The 19,588-nt window shown below is 37.7% G+C and overlaps 1 protein-coding gene across 6 annotated transcripts in view; it reads right to left on the bottom strand.

Annotated features, from left to right (window-relative positions):
* Positions 1-19,588, bottom strand: part of LOC122061580 (folylpolyglutamate synthase-like) — a 63,324-nt gene that overhangs the window by 21,386 nt on the left and 22,350 nt on the right. For 5 of the 6 annotated variants that reach the window (XM_042624922.1, XM_042624926.1, XM_042624924.1 and 2 more), the window contains 6 exons: positions 14,399-14,459; positions 14,116-14,199; positions 3,778-3,834; positions 3,511-3,571; positions 2,904-2,950; positions 2,668-2,745 (listed from right to left, as the gene is read on the bottom strand). In XM_042624922.1, coding sequence (XP_042480856.1) covers positions 2,668-2,745; positions 2,904-2,950; positions 3,511-3,571; positions 3,778-3,834; positions 14,116-14,199; positions 14,399-14,459 — 388 coding nt within the window. The remainder of the gene's footprint in view (positions 1-2,667; positions 2,746-2,903; positions 2,951-3,510; positions 3,572-3,777; positions 3,835-14,115; positions 14,200-14,398; positions 14,460-19,588) is intronic. The other variant, XM_042624927.1, reaches the window with a different exon arrangement.

Below are 19,588 nucleotides of genomic sequence, written 5' to 3'. Positions count from 1 at the left end.
AAAAAAAAAAAAAACACCCACCCACCCATTATCACTACAAAACTCCTCCAAGTCCCAACATTCTAGATTCCCAAATCGATGGTTCAACATATTGGAGGACAGGGTTGGGGCAATTATTGGGCATGTGCTCACTGAAGGATGGGTGTAGCAATTTCATGCCAATCTACTGGTATGAATTTTGTATTATGCCCTCAAACTATAAATGCAGAAGAATTCCAATTCAGTCACCTTAAGGAAAGACTTGATCCACTAATTCTTCCTGATCATTCACATCCAGCAAAAGTAAGGAGAGTCCGCTTGATTCTTATGCTATCTTTGAGGCACAACACACATGCTGATCAAATCTGGGTAATCTCCCACTTGAAGGCAGTGTAGCTTGAAAGATGAGGAATATTTCAAGGATTTTTTTATAGGAAAATGGAACCTTTCTGGTTAGTATTACATATTTTCAACAGGAGTTGGGAATTTTCATGAAATTCAAGTGTTTAGATGCATACCCAATCCTCAATGGGAATTTTATCTCTATTCAAAATACTGATGCCTCACTCATGTATACTCTCTTACATTCATAACCACTTGTGTTGTGTGCAAATATTTCTTGATAGATCATGATGGCAAAAAATATGAAAAAATGGACTTTTGTCTACATAGGTCCCCAACAACCATAGGTCCTACAAAAATCTGATCCTTCCCTCTTGCCTAAATCATATGTAATTAATGGAGTAAATGGGTGGAGAATGTGAACAATAACTTTCTTGGACTAATGCAATGTAATTAGCAATATGTGGATCTAACACATTTCAATGTTAAATGAATAAATCCACATCTATGGTGGTGAGATATTTTATCCACCTTAGCACATTCCTTGAGGAACAAGGATCATTCAGCACAAGATGAAGACTCTGACTAAGAACAACCACAACAACACCAAATATACCATCAAGAAAGGTACCAGCTTGTTGATGAAGAAGGGAGCAACTTGAAGGCTCATAGTTCGGCCAGGAATTTTGACAACTAAAACCAAAGAAGCAAGAGCCAATGACATCTATGGCATTGGTAATTTATCTACCTATGGTTCTAATGGTGATCCATCTTCCAAGAGTCATTATGGTGCTAGGTATACTGATTCTTCTTTGTATGATAAATCTTCAGAAAGCTAAGTTCAAATGCTTCATATGAGTATATGGCACACTAATAAGTGATTCAACTACAGACAGCTACTTGGGTATGCTACTTATGACCAACCTCTTGGATATGGAGGCTCAAAACCATGTTTAGTTTTAGACAGTGAAGTTTGATGTTGAGGATTATCTTTACAACCTAAAAGTTTGGAAGTATTAATGGTACTACTTGTAAATTTCCATCTCAAAAGACCGATCTGATAAGAGGAGGTGTTCACAGGTATCTGAGGAAAGGGATATTCCCACTCATAATTGATATGGGACTAATACAACTAACAATCCCCCTCCGGTGTAGGTGGGTCAGAACCACCTTACACATGGACATAACTAGGGAGGACAGACCTGGAACCAGAAAGAACCCGCTCTGATACCATGTATATTTTCATCTCAAAAGACCAATCTAATAAGAGGTGTTCACAGGTATATGGGGAAATGGATTTTCCCACTCAGAATCAATGTGGGACTAATATGACTTAACACAAATATATGTTGTGACTACAGTACTTTTTGCACATCCAAGATTAGCTTATGCATCAGTACCACCAAGAACATAATACAATTGGTCGCTTCGATTTGCCCAATAATTCTATGTAGTATTTCGAGAGTTAGGGATGTTGCCCTATATCTTGTATAGTACGATAAAGTGCAGTAATATTTCTGCCAGTGTTGGGGATGCTGATTGCACATTGGGGTACAGGATACAACAAAATTCCATTTTGTTACAACTGTATCAACACATAATGCTGAATAAGGCATTATTGTAATAATGGTTCTAGGGGTTTTGTCCAAACAGAACCTTAAGCCCTCTTTAGGGACTTATTTCATTATAATAGAGGAGGATTGTGCTCATTATTGCACAAGTCCAATTTCCCTAATTCTTCACATAACAATACCCCCCTCGCACATGTAGACCCACCCACACACACACATACACGGCTATGCACATCACACCATGACATGGCACCAAGTGGGCACAACAACAAATAACACAAACCCCTCGCACTTACCAGGGATCGAACACCCAACCTCCTGGCTCTGATACCATGTTACAATCACTTATCCCAAAAGATCTAACTGTTAAGTAAGGGCCACAACAATGTATATCAACACACAACACCCCTCAAAGCACATGCAGGCCCATACACACGACTCTACATGTGGCACCATGTGGGCATGAAACGTAGAGGCACAACACATGACACAAACCCCTCACACTTACCAGGGACTGAACACCAAACCTCCTGGCTCTGTTACCATGTTACAACCACTTATCCCAAAATCTGAACTGTTAAAGAGCCATAACAATGTACATCAACACATAACAACACTTTCATTTCCATTTCAGTTATGAATAGTTTGATCAGATCATTGGAAACAACTTGACTTCTTTTTACCTACACATGCCCATACTCAACTAGTACAAGGAAGATATTTATGCTGGGAAGTTGTATACTTATCCTAGAGGTACTTAAGTAGCTGCCATTACCATCAAATTGGAGGCCCTTTTCTGAAGAACATCCATTGCTTCTGAAGGTTGGGGTACCGTGAATGCAGGAATTTGAGGCTTCAGGAGCAGGTTAGACATCAACCCATTTCAGAAAATACTTGAAAATGAAGAATGCCTAGTCGGATAATCAAGAAAGAATTACTGTAATAAATGCTCCATCAATTGAAAAAACCACACTTGTGATAGTTTAGATGTTACAATAACAAGCTTCATACCTTGAAAATTCCGGCCTTGTGTGATGCAATTTCTGCAAGTGTCTTTCCTGCATGTAGATTTTCTGGTTTGATTAAATATCCCAGTGAAATGCACGGAGTTCCCCTTCAAAATTTTCAGAAAATATGGATATTCCCTTGATATAAACATGTATCCACAAGTTTGTTAATCAGTAAGAGCCCACAATGTTTAAAAGTGGATCTCATACTTTAAGGATCCGGGTGACCCCAATAGGTTTGGATGTTCAGCCACAAAGTTAGGTTTTCTAGAAAACTTTGTCCTATCTGATCATAAATAATAAACAATACATGCCAACCCAACACCAAAATTTACATTCTAGTACTTTCACTATCCCTTATCTTATCTTCTCATACCTACCCTCAGATATCCATTTTGTACCAAGATTTCTTGCATTCCATTGTGAAGGTCCCATCATGGAGTCAAACGAAATAAAATTAGAAGGAAATTGGAGGGGGGCTTAGAACCATGACATAGAATATATCACTAAGGTGTTACATAAAGTACTAAGGTGATGTTCCATCATCAATAAAGAAGCATAAAGAAAGTAATTGTTAAGGATGCAAATTTTGGAAATGAAATGAGACGTACCCAAAACTTCAGTATGATCCATCCCCAATGAAGATATGCCACAAACTAGAGGTTCTTTGATCTGTACAATTTTACCACCCAATTCCATGACCATGGAATTCAAACTTTTGCAATTTCTATAGTCTATTGAAGATAGTTAAAAGAGAATAACAAAAAACTCTTTAACTGTTGTGTTAACAAATGTTTTAAAAACCATATTTTTCTCCAAAGGGATAAGAAAATCACAATCATCAACCTAATTGATCACAAAGGAAAAGGCATATATACCACGTTTGTTGAGTCCCGCATTCCCCCAAGACCAACTTCAATAATTGCGACATCAACCTACAAGCATCCAACCCTTTCTCTTAGTTATGGGGTACCATGAGATGGTACATTAACAACTCTTCTAAATAAGTGAAATGAAGAAACAAATACTCATCAAATTATTGCTATATATATATCATACTACTATTAAAAGTACGTACTTCACTTCTTTGGTATACTTTTTTAAAAAGACAAAAAAACCACTGGCATCTACAAAAATATAACTTTCAAAATGACCAAAAACCCTTTGATATCAGAAAAAAAAAAAAATTTCCAAAAACTAAAGGACAGAAGCCAAACGGCTCACTTGGGCTGCATTTAGTGTAATTAAATAGTCTATTGATTTAGTATTTGATTGACATCTATTTTGTCATTTATTTATTTAGCATGAGAGAAAAAAAATTCCAAAACGAAGGGATAGAAGCCGAACGGCTCTCTTGGGCTGCATTTAATGTAATTAAATAGTCTATTGGTTCAGTATTTGATTAGCATTTGATTGACATCTATTCAGCATTATATCCAGAATTGAATTTTCTACATATCCTCTATTTCTCTTGTGCGTGGTGTAAAACCCAGACGTCTCTCTCCTTATTTGAGAAAAAAAAAATTCAAAAACGAACGGATAGAAGCTGAATGGCTTACTTGTCCGTGGTCTAAAAGCTAAACATCTCTCTCCCTTCCTTGCGGGGATTCGTTCACAGATGAGCCCTGGCCTATATATACCAGAGAGAAAACAAAAGAGCAATTACAGTAGCGACAAATTCCTCCTCTCCCCTCTCTGACTCCTTCGAGTTTGTTTAGATAGTGCTTATTGTGTTATATTGCTGACTTGCTGCTAATGTATAAAGGCAGGTCACCAACCAATCCATTATTTATGCTTCCTTAGCTGATCATGCCCAACGATTAAACTCTTTGTGCAATGGAGACATTGATTCTGTGGTGCCTGTCGCTGCAACTCGATAGTCAATTGATGCTCTCAACCTACCAACCATCATCAATTGGTGTACCTTGGTATAACAATGGAAAGGTCAGTTTCATGAGATTGTAACCTTGTTCTCCATTCCTAGCAGCAAATGTTAGTGACATATGCATCTTCTCACTGTCTTTTTTTTTTTTCCTTTCTTCTTTCTTGTGACATAAGTTGGTGGGTGGAGCCAGGTGTACAAAGGTCTGACATTTGTAACAGTAACTGGTGCAGGGCATGACACAAAGGGGGAGAAGAACTAGGAAGTGTTTGTTGCCATGACACTCTTAAAATAGAAAGATCAGAAACCAACATAAAGGCTTTAAAGTTTACACAATGCTGATTACTGCTTTTTGGATCCAACCAAGTTGCAACTCTGAATTCATTCTCTCCACTAAAGTTTTTTATGTTCTTAATCAATTAATTTTCATATGATGCATACTATACACCTTTTGGAACGCATCAATTGATCAGTAAAACTAATGCAATTCTTATTTGCCGTATATTTCTGCCAGGTAGGCTTAAAAAGCTGGGTACAACAACATAAGTGCATTTGCACGTGTATTTCAATAGGCGGGAAAGAAAAGAAATAGAAAATTTTCTCCTGCTATATAAGTTTTTCAATCTGCAACCAACTGGAAACAGAACAATTTGAGTGATAGTATAGTATTCAGTTAATCAATAGCTTTTGGGGTAATGAAACCACCAACCAAACATGAAAAAGTAGACAACATCACCTGAAAAATAATAGGAAAAACCATTCAGCACTCACCATCCTTTTTGCACATAAAACATACATGAGGAAGGAGATACCACGACGTATGTCTCTTCGGGTACATATCAGAACTCAAAATATTACCTATTAGCAACTTCCCACCCCAATACCCCACCTTCAATATAACTCTGAATTTCTACATAAGAAGGACCTGTAGGTTCTCTGGCTCTAATGTAAGACTAGGATAGGTAGACTAACCAAGCCTTCAACTGCAGGATTTTTTATCAGAAGAACAACCATATAACCACAACAGAATAGCAAAACAAACAGATCAGAACTAAGAAAATCAGATCTGTAATCAGAATTTCGGATTCAGAAACTGGAGCTTAAGAGATCAGAACATAAACCAGCAGAAAGGACTAATCAGATGTTGGTATAGGGTCATATCAGATCATAAATCATGAACACACATCCATAGAATAAGAAGCAAACAGATTAGTTCCATCGATTTTGGTCTCAGGTCTGGAAACAGAATAACAACCACTATAGGGCAGAATTGGGAGATTTTTAATAACTCAAAGTCAGGTGGTCCAATAGGGTTGTAATTTTTGTTGAGTCTCACACTAGGAGAGGTGCATCTTCTGTCCAAATTTAAGCCTAATCAGGTGGTTGGTCTATCCAGGAGAGAGAAGGATGGGAGAGCAAGAAATTCTGGAATTTCTGGGCAGAACTGAGAAAGAACCAGATTCAGTTACCTGTGATGGATTGAGGTTGAAGTTGCAGGTCGTGAACACTTTGGACAGCAACGAAGAAGAAGATAATAAAGTAGAAAAAAACCTCTCGGGCTTCTCACCGCAAAGAGTCAATTGGATTAAACACCAATTCTATCAGCCTTGATCAAACACAAGACAAATCTTCATGGAGAAAACAATAGCAGAAGCCATTCATTTGTTTATCAAAAATCATTCTTCCATTAGGAGCCTCCTCCTCTTTATTTATAATGTTGATGGGGGAGGGAATTATAAAATAGAAGGTTCCTCAAAAAGGAAACCAAATATTCTCCTAATACAATAGTTACTAAAACTGAAATTGGAAACTAACTGAAATTAGAAACTAGTTGAAAAGGGAAACTAACTACTAATGACTTGACTCAACTAATAACTTGACTCTAAAGGAAACAAATATAACTCACATCAAACCCAATTAAAAAAGGAAACTAATGAAAAATGAAACAAACTAGTAATCCCGTATGCAAACTTAGAGCCCATCTTTTAGGCCCATAAAAGTAGCCTATTACACTCAAAACACATGGGATCAAAGGCCCAACATGTACGGAACCCAACCCTAGGCTTATTCCTAATAAAACAAGCCTATTTTGGTGATTAATCTGCATCAGGCTCATCTGGATAAGCAATTCAACAAATTAACGAATAAATATTTTGAAGCAAAGACACCAGTTCTTAATCTTGAACAACCCATTATTAAGTATACATAGTGAAGTACTAAGTTTTTATGCAATTTCTAACTCAAAATCTATTAACAATCTACCAACGAGAAGACTCCAGTATTTTAAATCTAGATATAAAATAGTACATTGAAAAACAGCCCCACAAGATTTTATAGAAGGAAGCATCAAGGCCTTCAACTGAGGCTAATATTCTTGCTTGGCACTCTCAATTTTTTTGGGCCCACATGGATACTTCACGAGCAAATGTTGACCTTAGGCAAGAGAACAAAACTTTTTGGTTTAACTTTTCTAGTTTCTAATTTTCTATTAGGAGTTTTGTAGCAAGAACTTCATAATTTCATTGTAAATTAATTCAATTAACAGAAGCTGTGAGACTTCTGTAATTATGTAGGCCAGTGTTGTTGGGGCCAAACATATCTTGTATGTTATTAATTAGTTTATTTGGAGTCCAATTTAGTTGGTCATAAATTTTTTATAGGTGGCCTTATCAGTGGTAGTCCATTGGTTCTTTTTATTATTGAGTTGGGTTGGAGTAGGAAATTCATGTAGCTCGTCCAAGTAGGGGTATCAAAACCTAGTCCGAACCGGTAAAACTGACTGGAACAAACCAGAATAGCCTGGAACAAACCGAACTGAAGTCTTATTGGACTGGTTTCGGTTTGGGATGTTATGGCCCTAAAACAAGACCGAACTGTACCAGGAACCCAATGAACCCAAAACCAAATAGAAACTTGTTCAAACCTGGACCAAAACCAAAACCAAAGCGGTAAGAAACCAAAATCAGTCCAAAACTCATAAAAAAACCATATTTTGCATAATCTTGTATAAATTTTGTATGGCAAACCGAACCCAAACCAGACCAAAACCGAAACCATCCCAATTACAAACCGATACAAGAAACCAAAGCCAAACTAAAACCAAACCGAAACCGATATTTCCTCATTGGTTTCATTTTGGTTTCACCATTCCCACACCAAAACTGACTCAACCGGACCAAAACCGCATTGAACCGAATCAACCAACCAACACCAACTTTACGTGGTGAGTTTCATTTCATCCTTCAAGTGTGGGTGCTCTAAATGCTAGGTGCACCTAGGTTCCTCCTCTTCTAATTTAGTATCTAGGTTTCTACAACTTTTCACGAAATCTTTTCTGTTCAGATATGAATTCACCACCAGATTCCAATCATGAATTCTCTCACCATAGCCCAACTCAACTGTTGGATAACCTAGAGGGATGTGAATAGGCTATCATCATATTAATAATTTATAGTGCCACCCCTTGGAGAATGCCAGTATTATAGGAACACCCCCTCTCTTTCACCAAATTAGACTCATACCCCCCACCTTCAGTCTTTGTTGAGTGATGCTATGAAATGAAACTTTAGCCCTTATGAGTAAAACACCCTTATTTTATTATCTCAAAAACACCCCTCTTCTTCTTCCTTATCAGGAGCAACCTAACCTTTTCTGAGGTTCTATTGTTCGCCATCGTCAATCTTCACGTCGTTGGCTCTCTCTTTCTCTCTCTCTTTCGAGCCATTTATTAATAATAGAATCCAACCTCTAATCGAACCTCAAAATCACCTTCGATTGCTAGGCTTAGGAATTCGGACTCGAGAAAGGTTCAATCTAAGCAACTCCATTGGTGTTAACATAAACCAGAAAAACTGATAGGGTTTTGAACTTCAACAAGTGCCGATTGGAAGGAGGAGGAGAGGAAAGATTCAATTCGGTGAAGATGGAAGAAATGGGAGACAGTGAAAAGTGTTACGGAGCGGAATCTGTTCTTTGCCCTATGCTCACTTCAACTATTTTTCAAGAGGAAAATTAGGAAAGAGAAGATATTTCACCCTGTAGATACCATTTCTAGGCTCTTAGTGGATGCAAACGTCAAACCAGAAATTGATGAAATCATGAAAGGAAATAGCAAACAGTATTCTAGCTCTTCCTAGAGCTAGGCCTTAAAGCAAATGACCTGCTGAATATGAGCCTGCTTCTGAAATATTTGGTCCTCATATACTGCAACTTTCTGAATGAAATATTCTACTCTTTCCAATAAAACCTGATCCGCATCTGTAAGATAACCACCCGTAGCAGTAAACTCCTTGTAGACAAACATCAATAGGATTAATGGCACCCTCCCGATTTCCAACATTGGCTTGTGTGGAAGAAAGTCATTGCCAACCATGGTTTTAAGTATCGGTGCGTATCGTGCCGTATCGGCCGATACGTATCCGTATCGGTAGGCATCGGCACGATACATACCGATACGCTACATAGAATTTTAGGCCCCCTTTTGCGTATCGCCGTATCGTACGTATCGTATCATGCCGTATCGTATCGGTACCGATACGTACGATACTCTGCGATACGAACTTTTGAAAATCTGGAAATTCCCGATAGTATCGGTACGTATCGGTATGTATCGACCGTATCGTGCAGTATCGAGCCGTATCGTACTGTATCGGTACCGTATCGGTATGTATCGACTGAAAATATGAAAATTCCCGTGAATGTGCCTTTTGTTGTTTGAAACAAACACTTCAAACTCTCACCAATAGTTTTCTATATTTCTCTTCTTTCTTCCCCTTTGATTCACACACCTTTTTGGAGACTCAAATGGTAGATTGAAAGAAACATTGTCGAAGTGAATGGTTCAAAGAATGAGAAAAACATAGTCCAAGAAGAACCTTGAACTTGAAAGTTGAAAATTTTGAATAGTAAGTTCTTGAATCTTTACTCACTTTTTTCAACTTTAACCTTAGATTTTCAAGTTTTTTTACAAATCTAAGGTTCATCATAGGGGTGTCAACCGGTCGGGTCGGTTCGGTTTCGATCGGGCTTAATCGGGCTTAAAGACTTTCAAAGGCTACACCGTGTCCGCCCATTTAACTAATCGGGCTTAGTTATTGAGGGCATGGTACACTTTATATTCGGTCGGTCGGCCTCGGGCTATAATCGGGCCACCTTAATCGGGCTTTAGTCGGGCCTTAATTGGGCTACGGACATGTTTAATGTTAAACGGGTTTTAACCAATTTTTAAATGGGCCCTCTTTAAAATGTGCTCTTATATTTCGGCCCACTCATGCAAGCCCAAAAAAATGACAATAAATTAATAAATGATACCAAATATAACCATTATTTAAAATGTGAACATGTTTTTACTTTTTAGTTTTTTACTTTCTAATTTGGGGGGTAAAATAGGTATTCTACAATCATTAAAGGGTCGGGCTAGGCCAGTGCACAATAGGCCGGTCTCGATCGGGTGTTAAACGGTCGGTCTCGATTGGGCGCCCGACGGTCCAAGTGGCAAAACCAAGACCGACCGTTTATAAACGGGCCAGGCTCAAGCCCGACACGTTTAATAAATGGTCCGAGCTCAAGCCCGACACGTTTAATAGACGGTCCGAGCCAGGCCGGTCTATAAACGGTCGGTCCCGATCGGTTTAGTCAGTTCGGGCCACGAATTGACACCCCTAGTTCATCATACTTAGAATCACATTTTGTGCATCATTATTACATAAAATCATTGGATTTATAAGGATTTACAAACTTTTTTCAAGAGAAAATGAGGGTTTCAATTTATTTCAAATTTCTTAGATCTACTCATGCTCAATGATTAAAAATGTTTAGATTTTTTATATGTTATGTAAAAACAAGTGTTCTACAACTTCCATGGAAAATTTTGATTTTTCTCAAAAAAATATATTTCTCTATCAATATGATACCCTCATCATTTTGAACATTTTCAACTCAATATATTTGTCTATCAATACGATACCATCTACTTAAGTATTTATGCATTCTACATGTTATATATAACTTTTTTTAACTGTTTTTTATGCAAAAGTGTATAAAAATGTGTTCCCTATCCATTTATATGCGTATCTTTAGCGTATCTTAGCGTATCTCCGATACGATACGATACCCTCCGATACGTATCTTAATTTTGACCGACCGATACGGCGACCGATACCGATACTTTAATCCTTGTTGCCAACAAAGAAGTAGAGAAAAAAAAAATCATCCACTACTCGTTCAACTATCTCGTGCCCAAAAAAAGAAAGAAATGAAGACTTTTCCTTTTTTCTAAGTCTCTCTTGGGTTCTTGGGGGTTTCGGGAAGGGAATGTTCTTCTGCCGTAGTCACTGTCACTGGAAGGGTTGTGGTGAAATCGATTTGGGGACTACAAGGGTTTCGTATCAAACTATCAAGGGTAAGGGTAATTTCGGTACTTCATTATTTTTAAGAGCAAAATGGTATTTAGAAAAAAAATTGAGCTGCTGATGTCAGCATTCTTGGTATATTCTGTAACCGTGACTAACGGTAAGGGGTTTGAGTTTGATTTGGTGAAAGAGAGGGGGTGTTCTCATAATATTGGCATTCTCCAGGGGGTGGCACTGTAAATTACCTTTTTTTATTTTTTATTTTCCCCTTTTTAAGCCTTACTAGTGTAATTGTAAATAAATACAGAATATAAAGAGTAAATACAATCACACAAGTACACAAGATTTTATAGCGGTTCGACTCAATCCGAGTCTAGTCCACTCCTCACAAGATTTCCTTGGGAGGTATCCACTAGTTCTTTCCTTTCAATACAGTAGGTGGGGAAGAATCACCTTTACACAATCTTTTTCGAGGCCGAGGATTCTTTACAAAAATTTCCTTTACAGGTAACTTTTCAAATCTCTTTACAGGTAGAGTAACCTTTCAAATCTCTTTATAGGTAAAGAGGGACCTAGACAATCTTTTAAGGATAATAGGATCCTACACACTTGTCTAAGAACGGTCTAGAACAATGTGTAAACAAGAATGCCCACTCCTAGAGTTAAACCAACTATTGGGCTAAACAACCTTCAAATAAAATATAGGGGGTAAGATGTTACCTTGTGTGGTGCGTGAATATAATATGCAATGTATGAAAGAATAAGTGCACCTTAATCTCTTCTTAAGGCTTGTAATAGATTGGTTAAGATAGTGGAGAAGACCTTAGATAGGATTGAGTTCTTTCTTCGAGATATACACAAAGATAAAACTTGGACTCAAGCACAAAGACTTCCTTTTCTTCACTCTTTAAGGCTCAAAAGAATGCTCTTGAATGATCGAAATAATTGTAGTTTAATGATCCATATTAGAGGTATTTATAGGGGAGATTAGGGGTGAAAAATAGGCAACTAACGTTCATTTTTTAGGTCTTCTGGTCTACCTCCCAAAAGAGCTGTTATAAAGCTAGCCGTTGGACTAGCGGTTACAGGCTTAGCCAACGAATTCGGTCCTAGGCCTCGGACAGAATAGATCTATTGGGTCTTTTGTCCTGAATTTTTCTGGACAGATTATACTAAAACAGCCATAACTCGACCGTATGGACTCAAATTGACCTGATTCAAAATCCTTTAGTATTGTAACTCGAAACTCTACAAGTCTTGTGAAGAAACCATCTTTTGATACCAATTAATTAAATGCCTAAAATACCCTTGAATGTGAAAGATGCTGTTATTACAGCAATTGAAAGGACATCTTATAGCTAATATGTTCCTAGTCAATTTAGGTCTTGACACTTGGTCAAATGATATATCCTATGGTCATTCTAAGGTAACACATGTAAATGCAAATGCAAATGCACATGAATGTGTGTAGTGCATGTGATGTGGGTGCGCTAATACATATTACATATAAACTCTTCTTGTTGTTTTGCAGGTGGTCTTCAACAATCTTTATGTTAAACTTGCAATGCTTGATATCTTCACGTCTTCAAGTGTTTGGGTCTTGAGTCTCTTGACAAGTTCTATATGTTTTGATACCTTGAAATCTTGGTTTCTTGGAGTCTGATACCTTGAGATTTCTTCTTCAAGATTGACTTCTACTATCAAGCAACACTTAAGAACATATGGTTATTTGGTTCATTTGTTTGTTATCAACTTATCATCAAAACCAATTTTAGGATAATTAGGAGCGTGGGCATATCCCCAACATCAACTCTTCCACAACTTGACTAACCCCACAGACTAAATGTTCTAACCCAACCTCTTCCATTACTTTCTGGCCACAAATTGGAAGATTCTGAGGTGATCAAAATGTGAACCAAATCTATCCTGACCAGCCCTCATAGGTTATCTATTTTATTGTCCTTTTGATGTCCCACCTCAAAACTCAACGCCTAACCCTATTTCCCACAATTTCAACTATGTTAGAAACCCTTATCTTCTGACCTGCTATAATTTTTCTCTTCTCAAGTCTCTTTCATTCTGAAATTTCTTCCAATTGCTTTAAAACTGTACTGACACTTTTTCTCACCGTGCTAACACCTCTAACATTTATTTTTCCCAAACACCTCCGGCTTTTTTTTTTTTAAATATCTCAATTTCCAGTATAATGACAAGTAGATGCATCAGGTCGAAAGGTTCAGCATTCTATCTATGGTTTGCACTTTGCTGCATAATTGTTGTCAAGGCATCGCCTAGGTGGTGCTTATGCGCCTTGTTGGTGTCACCTTGATTTTTTTTCCCCCTCTAATGCCTAGGGTCACCTAGATGCCATGACAACTATGCTTTGCATAAAGATTCACATGATTGGGATGAGATTTACTCAGTATAGAAATCAAACTAATGTTCCTAGTTTCCACAGGAATCAGGTAGTGACAACCTGGGAATAAGGTACCACTCCAACTATCACCTACTCGTATGTTTTCATCAACAGCTATATCTTCAGCTATGTGTTCAGGGACAAGAATCATGATGGAGTCAACAGAAGTTACTAATGCTAGTTTGGAAAAAGGTTTTAGCTTACATCAATAATGCTCCATTAAAGTTTAGAAGTCTCGTTACACACAGTGATACATAAATGCGCCTTACCTAGGGTTTTCATGGTATTGCATTTCAGTTATTCATTAAAAGCCATCACATTGTACAAATAAATCTGGATTATTTGGTCTTCACTTGTTTTCAATCCATTCTCGTACTAAATCCTTATGAATCCTTTGCAGGTTTGATTGCTTTGTATCTTCTTGGATTTCGACAATGTAACTGCTTGAACCAATAAAGTTTAAAAAATGAGGATAGAGATTGCAGCTAAATGTATCAGAGATAAAGGTTTAAGATACAGAAAAAATTACTAAATCAACAAAAAAGCAATTTACAGTTTTTAAACGAACCTTTTCGCAGGTAAATATCTTAAAGGCCAATAAAGTGAGGAACTGAAATAGTGGGGGCATTGGTAAGTCCTCCATAATTTTTTCCTGCAAACCAGAGTTTCCATGACAAGGCAGTTCCAGTTCAAATAGGGATGATTTGGATCACCAGAAAATCTCACAGAGAAGAGGAGGGGTGGGGGCATCTAAGAACTACATAACAAGTATATAGTGGGTTGTCTTCCATTTAGACTACCCACTGAAAGTCTGAAAGATCAAAGCGTCATAATGAAGCACAAATATGTACCTTCAACTGGTTCCAACAATCCCAAAAGTACTGTAAGAATTTATCTTCTGAAATATCCAACCTGTAAAAACAAATTCAATGCCACGCATATCTAACCATTACCATGCAAAACCAAAAAGACAGAAACAACAATAGGATTTATGAATTTTCAGTCTGGTAAATAAATGGATGGGAAGGTCCCAGCTAATGCAGCTGGGAAGGATTTGGGCTTCTTGGCACCCAGTCTTGGGTCAAATCCTGCCTTCACCTCGGAGGATAGGTTGGGAGGTTTCCTTGTAATGCATAGGACCCAACCAAAAAATGAGTAGAATAATGAAAAAACAACATTTCTTGCTCAAGACTTGTTAGACCTTCAAACAGAGTCTTATCTACTAACTCAAAACTAGATCGGGTCATGGTTTAAGAACTCGACGAGATCTCGCTATTATCTCTCAATTTGAAAATGGCGAGACGAGATGAGAGGCAATATGTAAGAAGTGCAACATCTCGGTCGAGATCTCGGTGAATATTTCGGTCTCGACTCTCTCAAGACCAAATCACATGAGGTATATACATAATTTCGACCCTCAACTCAACCCAACTTGACATAACTCGACATATCTCGCCCTGATGTAAAGAAAAAGTGAACTTTTGGTGGATTTTCTAGCCAAACTTTTCCTCTATAGTGTAGATTAACAACTTCAACACTTAGAGATTGGAGATTATCACTTCACCATCAACCTTTGAAGATCCTTTTCTTATCAAAAGCGGTTTTACGTAAAACAACTTCTCAAAACCATTTTTTCATAGAAACATGGTCAACAGTAGTTTGTTTTTATTGTTGAATAGCTTAGGGTGAAGGGCCCGAAGACTACTTACATAGGGTACAAAGTCAAAGTACCATTTTGGGTTTGATTTTAAAAAAACTGATGTTTCCACTGTGTTTAGAAGGCCTAAAATAGGGTAAATGACAAGTTTCGAGGGATACAAAGACCATATGGCCACCGAGACCAACTATCAAGTCAACCGGGAAAAAATACAAGATCTCGCCAGATCTCTCATTTACGTTATAAGAAATCATACAACTTTAAGAAAGAACATTCACAATGCACAAAAGGTTTAAGCTGGGATGAAAAAATAGAAGTCCCAAGCGGATGGCATCAGATGAGATAATAAAGCAGTTCATATTCCAACAATTACCTAAAATGATTGAATCAAACATGCACCTAGAAATTCCACTTGTTACGTGACATTAGACGACCCACAGGCCATAAGACACATGAAATTATCATCAAGAACTTCAAGGTATCAGATGAAACAGTTTGGATGGTGCAGCAATCATGGCTAATTGCTAAACCAGTTGATGAAGAACCTTCCAGGACAGCTTCAAATTATGATGTTACCTAATCACCACAATAGAAAACTCCTTGGGATACTAAAATTAACACAAAAAACTCCTCAGTCCTTTCCACCCTTAAAGCCTTGAAGGTCTAGAAACTTAACCATCTTAGATTGAAGGTCGCTTTGTCTATAGATTAACTTAACATTTTAGGTTACTTGGTTATAAATAATAAAGAACTAAAACCACAGAACGGCATAAAGTTGTATACATCAGCTTTTAAACATAGATTTATGATTGGGCAACTGATTCAATCTAATGTGGAATGAGATGGTAATTAACATAGTTGTAAAGGCCTTGCCTAGGGCCCAAGGCCCTTCAAAACGACCAAGGCCTGCACTCGCCTAGTCTTTCACAAGTTGTCCCTCGCTTTTATCACCAGTAAGTGGTTACAATTGGAAAAAATGAATATAACCAATCCCTCATATCGCCATAATTGGAAAAGGGATTACTTAATCATTGATTGCTTATCTTGATGAAAGTTGAATGGTCATTGATTGATTGGTAAATGCTCGATGTCTTCCCTTCATTTTTTTTCTTTATGTTACTATTAAGGGGCTTGATTTTCTGTCTGAGACCCCCATGGATCCTCATGTGAAAATTGGACTGGGTGACGACAGTGATTCTTCTAACAAACATCAATACAGAAAACTAGTTGGCAAACTTATATATTTTACTGTCACTAGGCCTAATATCTCATTCATTGTTGGGGACCTGGGGTTACTAGCCAATTCATGGAGAATACTAAGCAAGTCCACTGGGAGGCAGCATGTCATATCATGAAGTACCTCAAAGGTGCTCCAAGGAAAGGTCTTGCTTATCCTCATCATGTACATACTGATATTTCTGGTTATTCTGATGTTGACTATGCAGGTGTTAATGGTGATCATAGATCTATTATTGGGTATTGAAAATCCATTGGTGAAAACCTGGTTACATGGTGCAGTAAACAGCAGACTACAATGACTCGATCTAGTGCATAGGCTGAGTACCAGGCTATGGTGCACACTGCAGCTGAGTTAAATATATATATATATATATATATTTGGTTCAAAGGCCACATCCCTTGCCATTCCTTCACTGCTTGGTGTGCTCTTTCTAATTGTCTTCCCACTCAGACTTTCTTAATCCCTAAAAATATTCAGGCATCCCCAGCCTGTTGCCTCTACTGGAACAGTACTAAAGATGTTAACCATCTTTTCTCTTCCTGTCCTTTTACCACTTCCATCTGGAAGTGTGTTCTGAGTTGTTATTGGTCTTCCAGAAGACATGTGTTTCCCTATTGAGAGAGTGGATTTAGGTTGACATGATATTTGCTGGTAGCCTATCTTTGACACTACTAGCAAGCTTGCCTTTTGTGCCTCCGTTAACAGTCCTTGGATGGAGCGAAATCTTCGAAGATGATCTTCCAACTCGAGATCCTTGGATATGATTTGGAAATCCATCTTTATGGATGTTAGTTCTAAGCTTGCAACCCTTCCCCATTGCCCTATAAAGGACTCCCAACTCCCCAAGGAACATGCTTATTGTTGTCTCCTGGGGACTGCACTCTTCCATTTTGATCCCCTCCCCCTAGTTGCTTCGGATTCGTAGCTCCCTCCCCCCCTTTCCCTTGTGGTCTCTTGTTTCTCTTCTTTCTTGTTAATATATTATTTATTCATCCAAAAAAAAAGAGTGCTAAAACATCTTATTCAGGAGCTTTTTTTTCTTGTCAATAAGCTTATGAAAATGTTTTGTGATACCTATTAAATATATATGTTTTGTGATAACTAGGCTGCTATATATATTGCTAGTGATCCGGTCTTTCATGTGTGGACTATATATATTGAGGTTGACTGTCATTTTCTGAGGAATGCTTTAGTATAGAATTTGATCTCTAGTACTAATCCTTTTGTTTGTTTTGGCAACCAACTGGGTGATATATTCACAAAATAGGTCTTACCTTCCTTGATGGTTGTTCCATGCTGGGCATGGACGATTTTATGCACCAGCTTGAGGGGGATGTTAATGTTATGTTCTCTGTCTTTATATTCTACTGCGAGGACAGAATAATCTTTCCCTTTTCCTTTCGGTTGTTATGGGTTTATGTTGCGGTGTTAAGTGAGGGGCATGGTTGAAATTCTCCCTCTATTGATTTAATATCTAATGATATGTTGCTGTCATCAATAGGTACAGATAACAGTCCTTTCAACAGCCCCCTCTCTCTCACCCTTTTTTCCTCTTGTTTCAGCTTTTCCTTGATTCTAGTTGGCTGTTATCGGTAATCAGAATCTAACCCAGAGATAAAATTTTCTACTTGAAATTCAGCATGTTGAGATATCAAAACTTCTATGTCAGTAGACAAGGGTTGGTAGAAATCCAATTCTTTCCACACTCCTTTGAGTGCATTATAATATTAACCAACTGATTTAACACTTTGTTTGAAGGAAAAGATCCTTTTATAAAGATCATACACTCAGAACACATTCTTGTCTTGAGAGAAACTCTCCTTCAAATCATCCCAAGCATCCTTGGCCATAGTGTGAAACATAACATTGGCAGCCACAGATGGTCCCATACTATTTGATAATCATACAAGTACCATTCTCACGCATCCATTCTATATTGTCTGAAGATGGTGGGGAAGACAATAGATAATCCAGTTTTCCCTTAGCATTGATATAAACTTTCACTGCTTGAGCCCACAAGAGATAATTGGTAGCTCTACCAAGTAAGTTTAATAGACGTAATTTGGACACTAACATTGCCCACATGAGGTTTAGAGTCACCAATCAGAGCAAGATGAAATCAGAGAGAATATTATATTAGTTACAAACTCAGTCAATACGACAGTAACAATCAGTAGAATCAAGAACAAACACCACTGCAGGGGGAAGAAACACCAATATTGCAGAAAATAATTACTTTCTCCAAATCATAGAGAGAATAGAGGACTGTGGATGCAAAAAGGGGTTCAATATAGATGCTGGCTGATATAGAGAATATATGTATAAACCATAGTTGTCAAGATGCCTAGGCGACCCAAGGTGTTGGAGGGGTGCCCAGGCATGCAGTAATATAGCAATGATAAGTAATCCAGGCAGGCTAGGAAGTAAAGCCAACCTAAGCAGGAAAAGATCTTTACAGAGGGGACCCGGTGAAGAAATGGGAAGAAAAGAGAGGGAATTGTATAGCACACTATCAATGCAATATGATATAATTATGCTAGTGATGACCTAATACAAGAAAAAGCATAAAATAAATGAAGTATAAGATATCACCTAAGCATATTTACTGAATAATAAAGTGAGAAACATAAATCAACATAAACTTGTTAAGTGTCAACAAGGCGTGTTGTCACCTAGGACCCAAGAAAGAACCTGGATGCCTAGGCACCAACAACTTTGTTACAATCAACCAAAACTTGAAAAACAATGAAGAAACTAACGACTAATCAAAAACAGCATGTATCCTCAAGTAGAATAGAGTATGGAATATCGTTAATATGGAGAAAATTCACATCTACAAATCAGCAGCTCATATTCCCGTGAAAGTCAGATCGACTAGACCAGGCATGTAGAAGAACATCCTCTCAAAGTTTGAACGAATTCCAACGACCAGATTCAGAGATATGGACCAAAAGGTCCAAAACTGAACATTGAAACTCAAGATCCAAAAATACAGGGAAGTCCAGAACTTCCAACTAAAGCAGCAAATCAGTCCCTTTTTTTTTTCTGGATGAACAAATAAGAGGAGAAGAATATATAAAGGAGGGGGAAAGAAAAGAGCGGGGAAGGGAAACAAAACCAAAGGGAACCAATCCTAAAAAAAAA

Source organism: Macadamia integrifolia, chromosome 14 (genome assembly GCF_013358625.1).
Source record: "Macadamia integrifolia cultivar HAES 741 chromosome 14, SCU_Mint_v3, whole genome shotgun sequence".
NCBI classification, from domain to species: domain Eukaryota; kingdom Viridiplantae; phylum Streptophyta; class Magnoliopsida; order Proteales; family Proteaceae; genus Macadamia; species Macadamia integrifolia.
The sequence above is the reverse complement of the archived record's forward strand: the minus strand, read 5'-3'. Positions and strand labels throughout refer to the sequence as shown.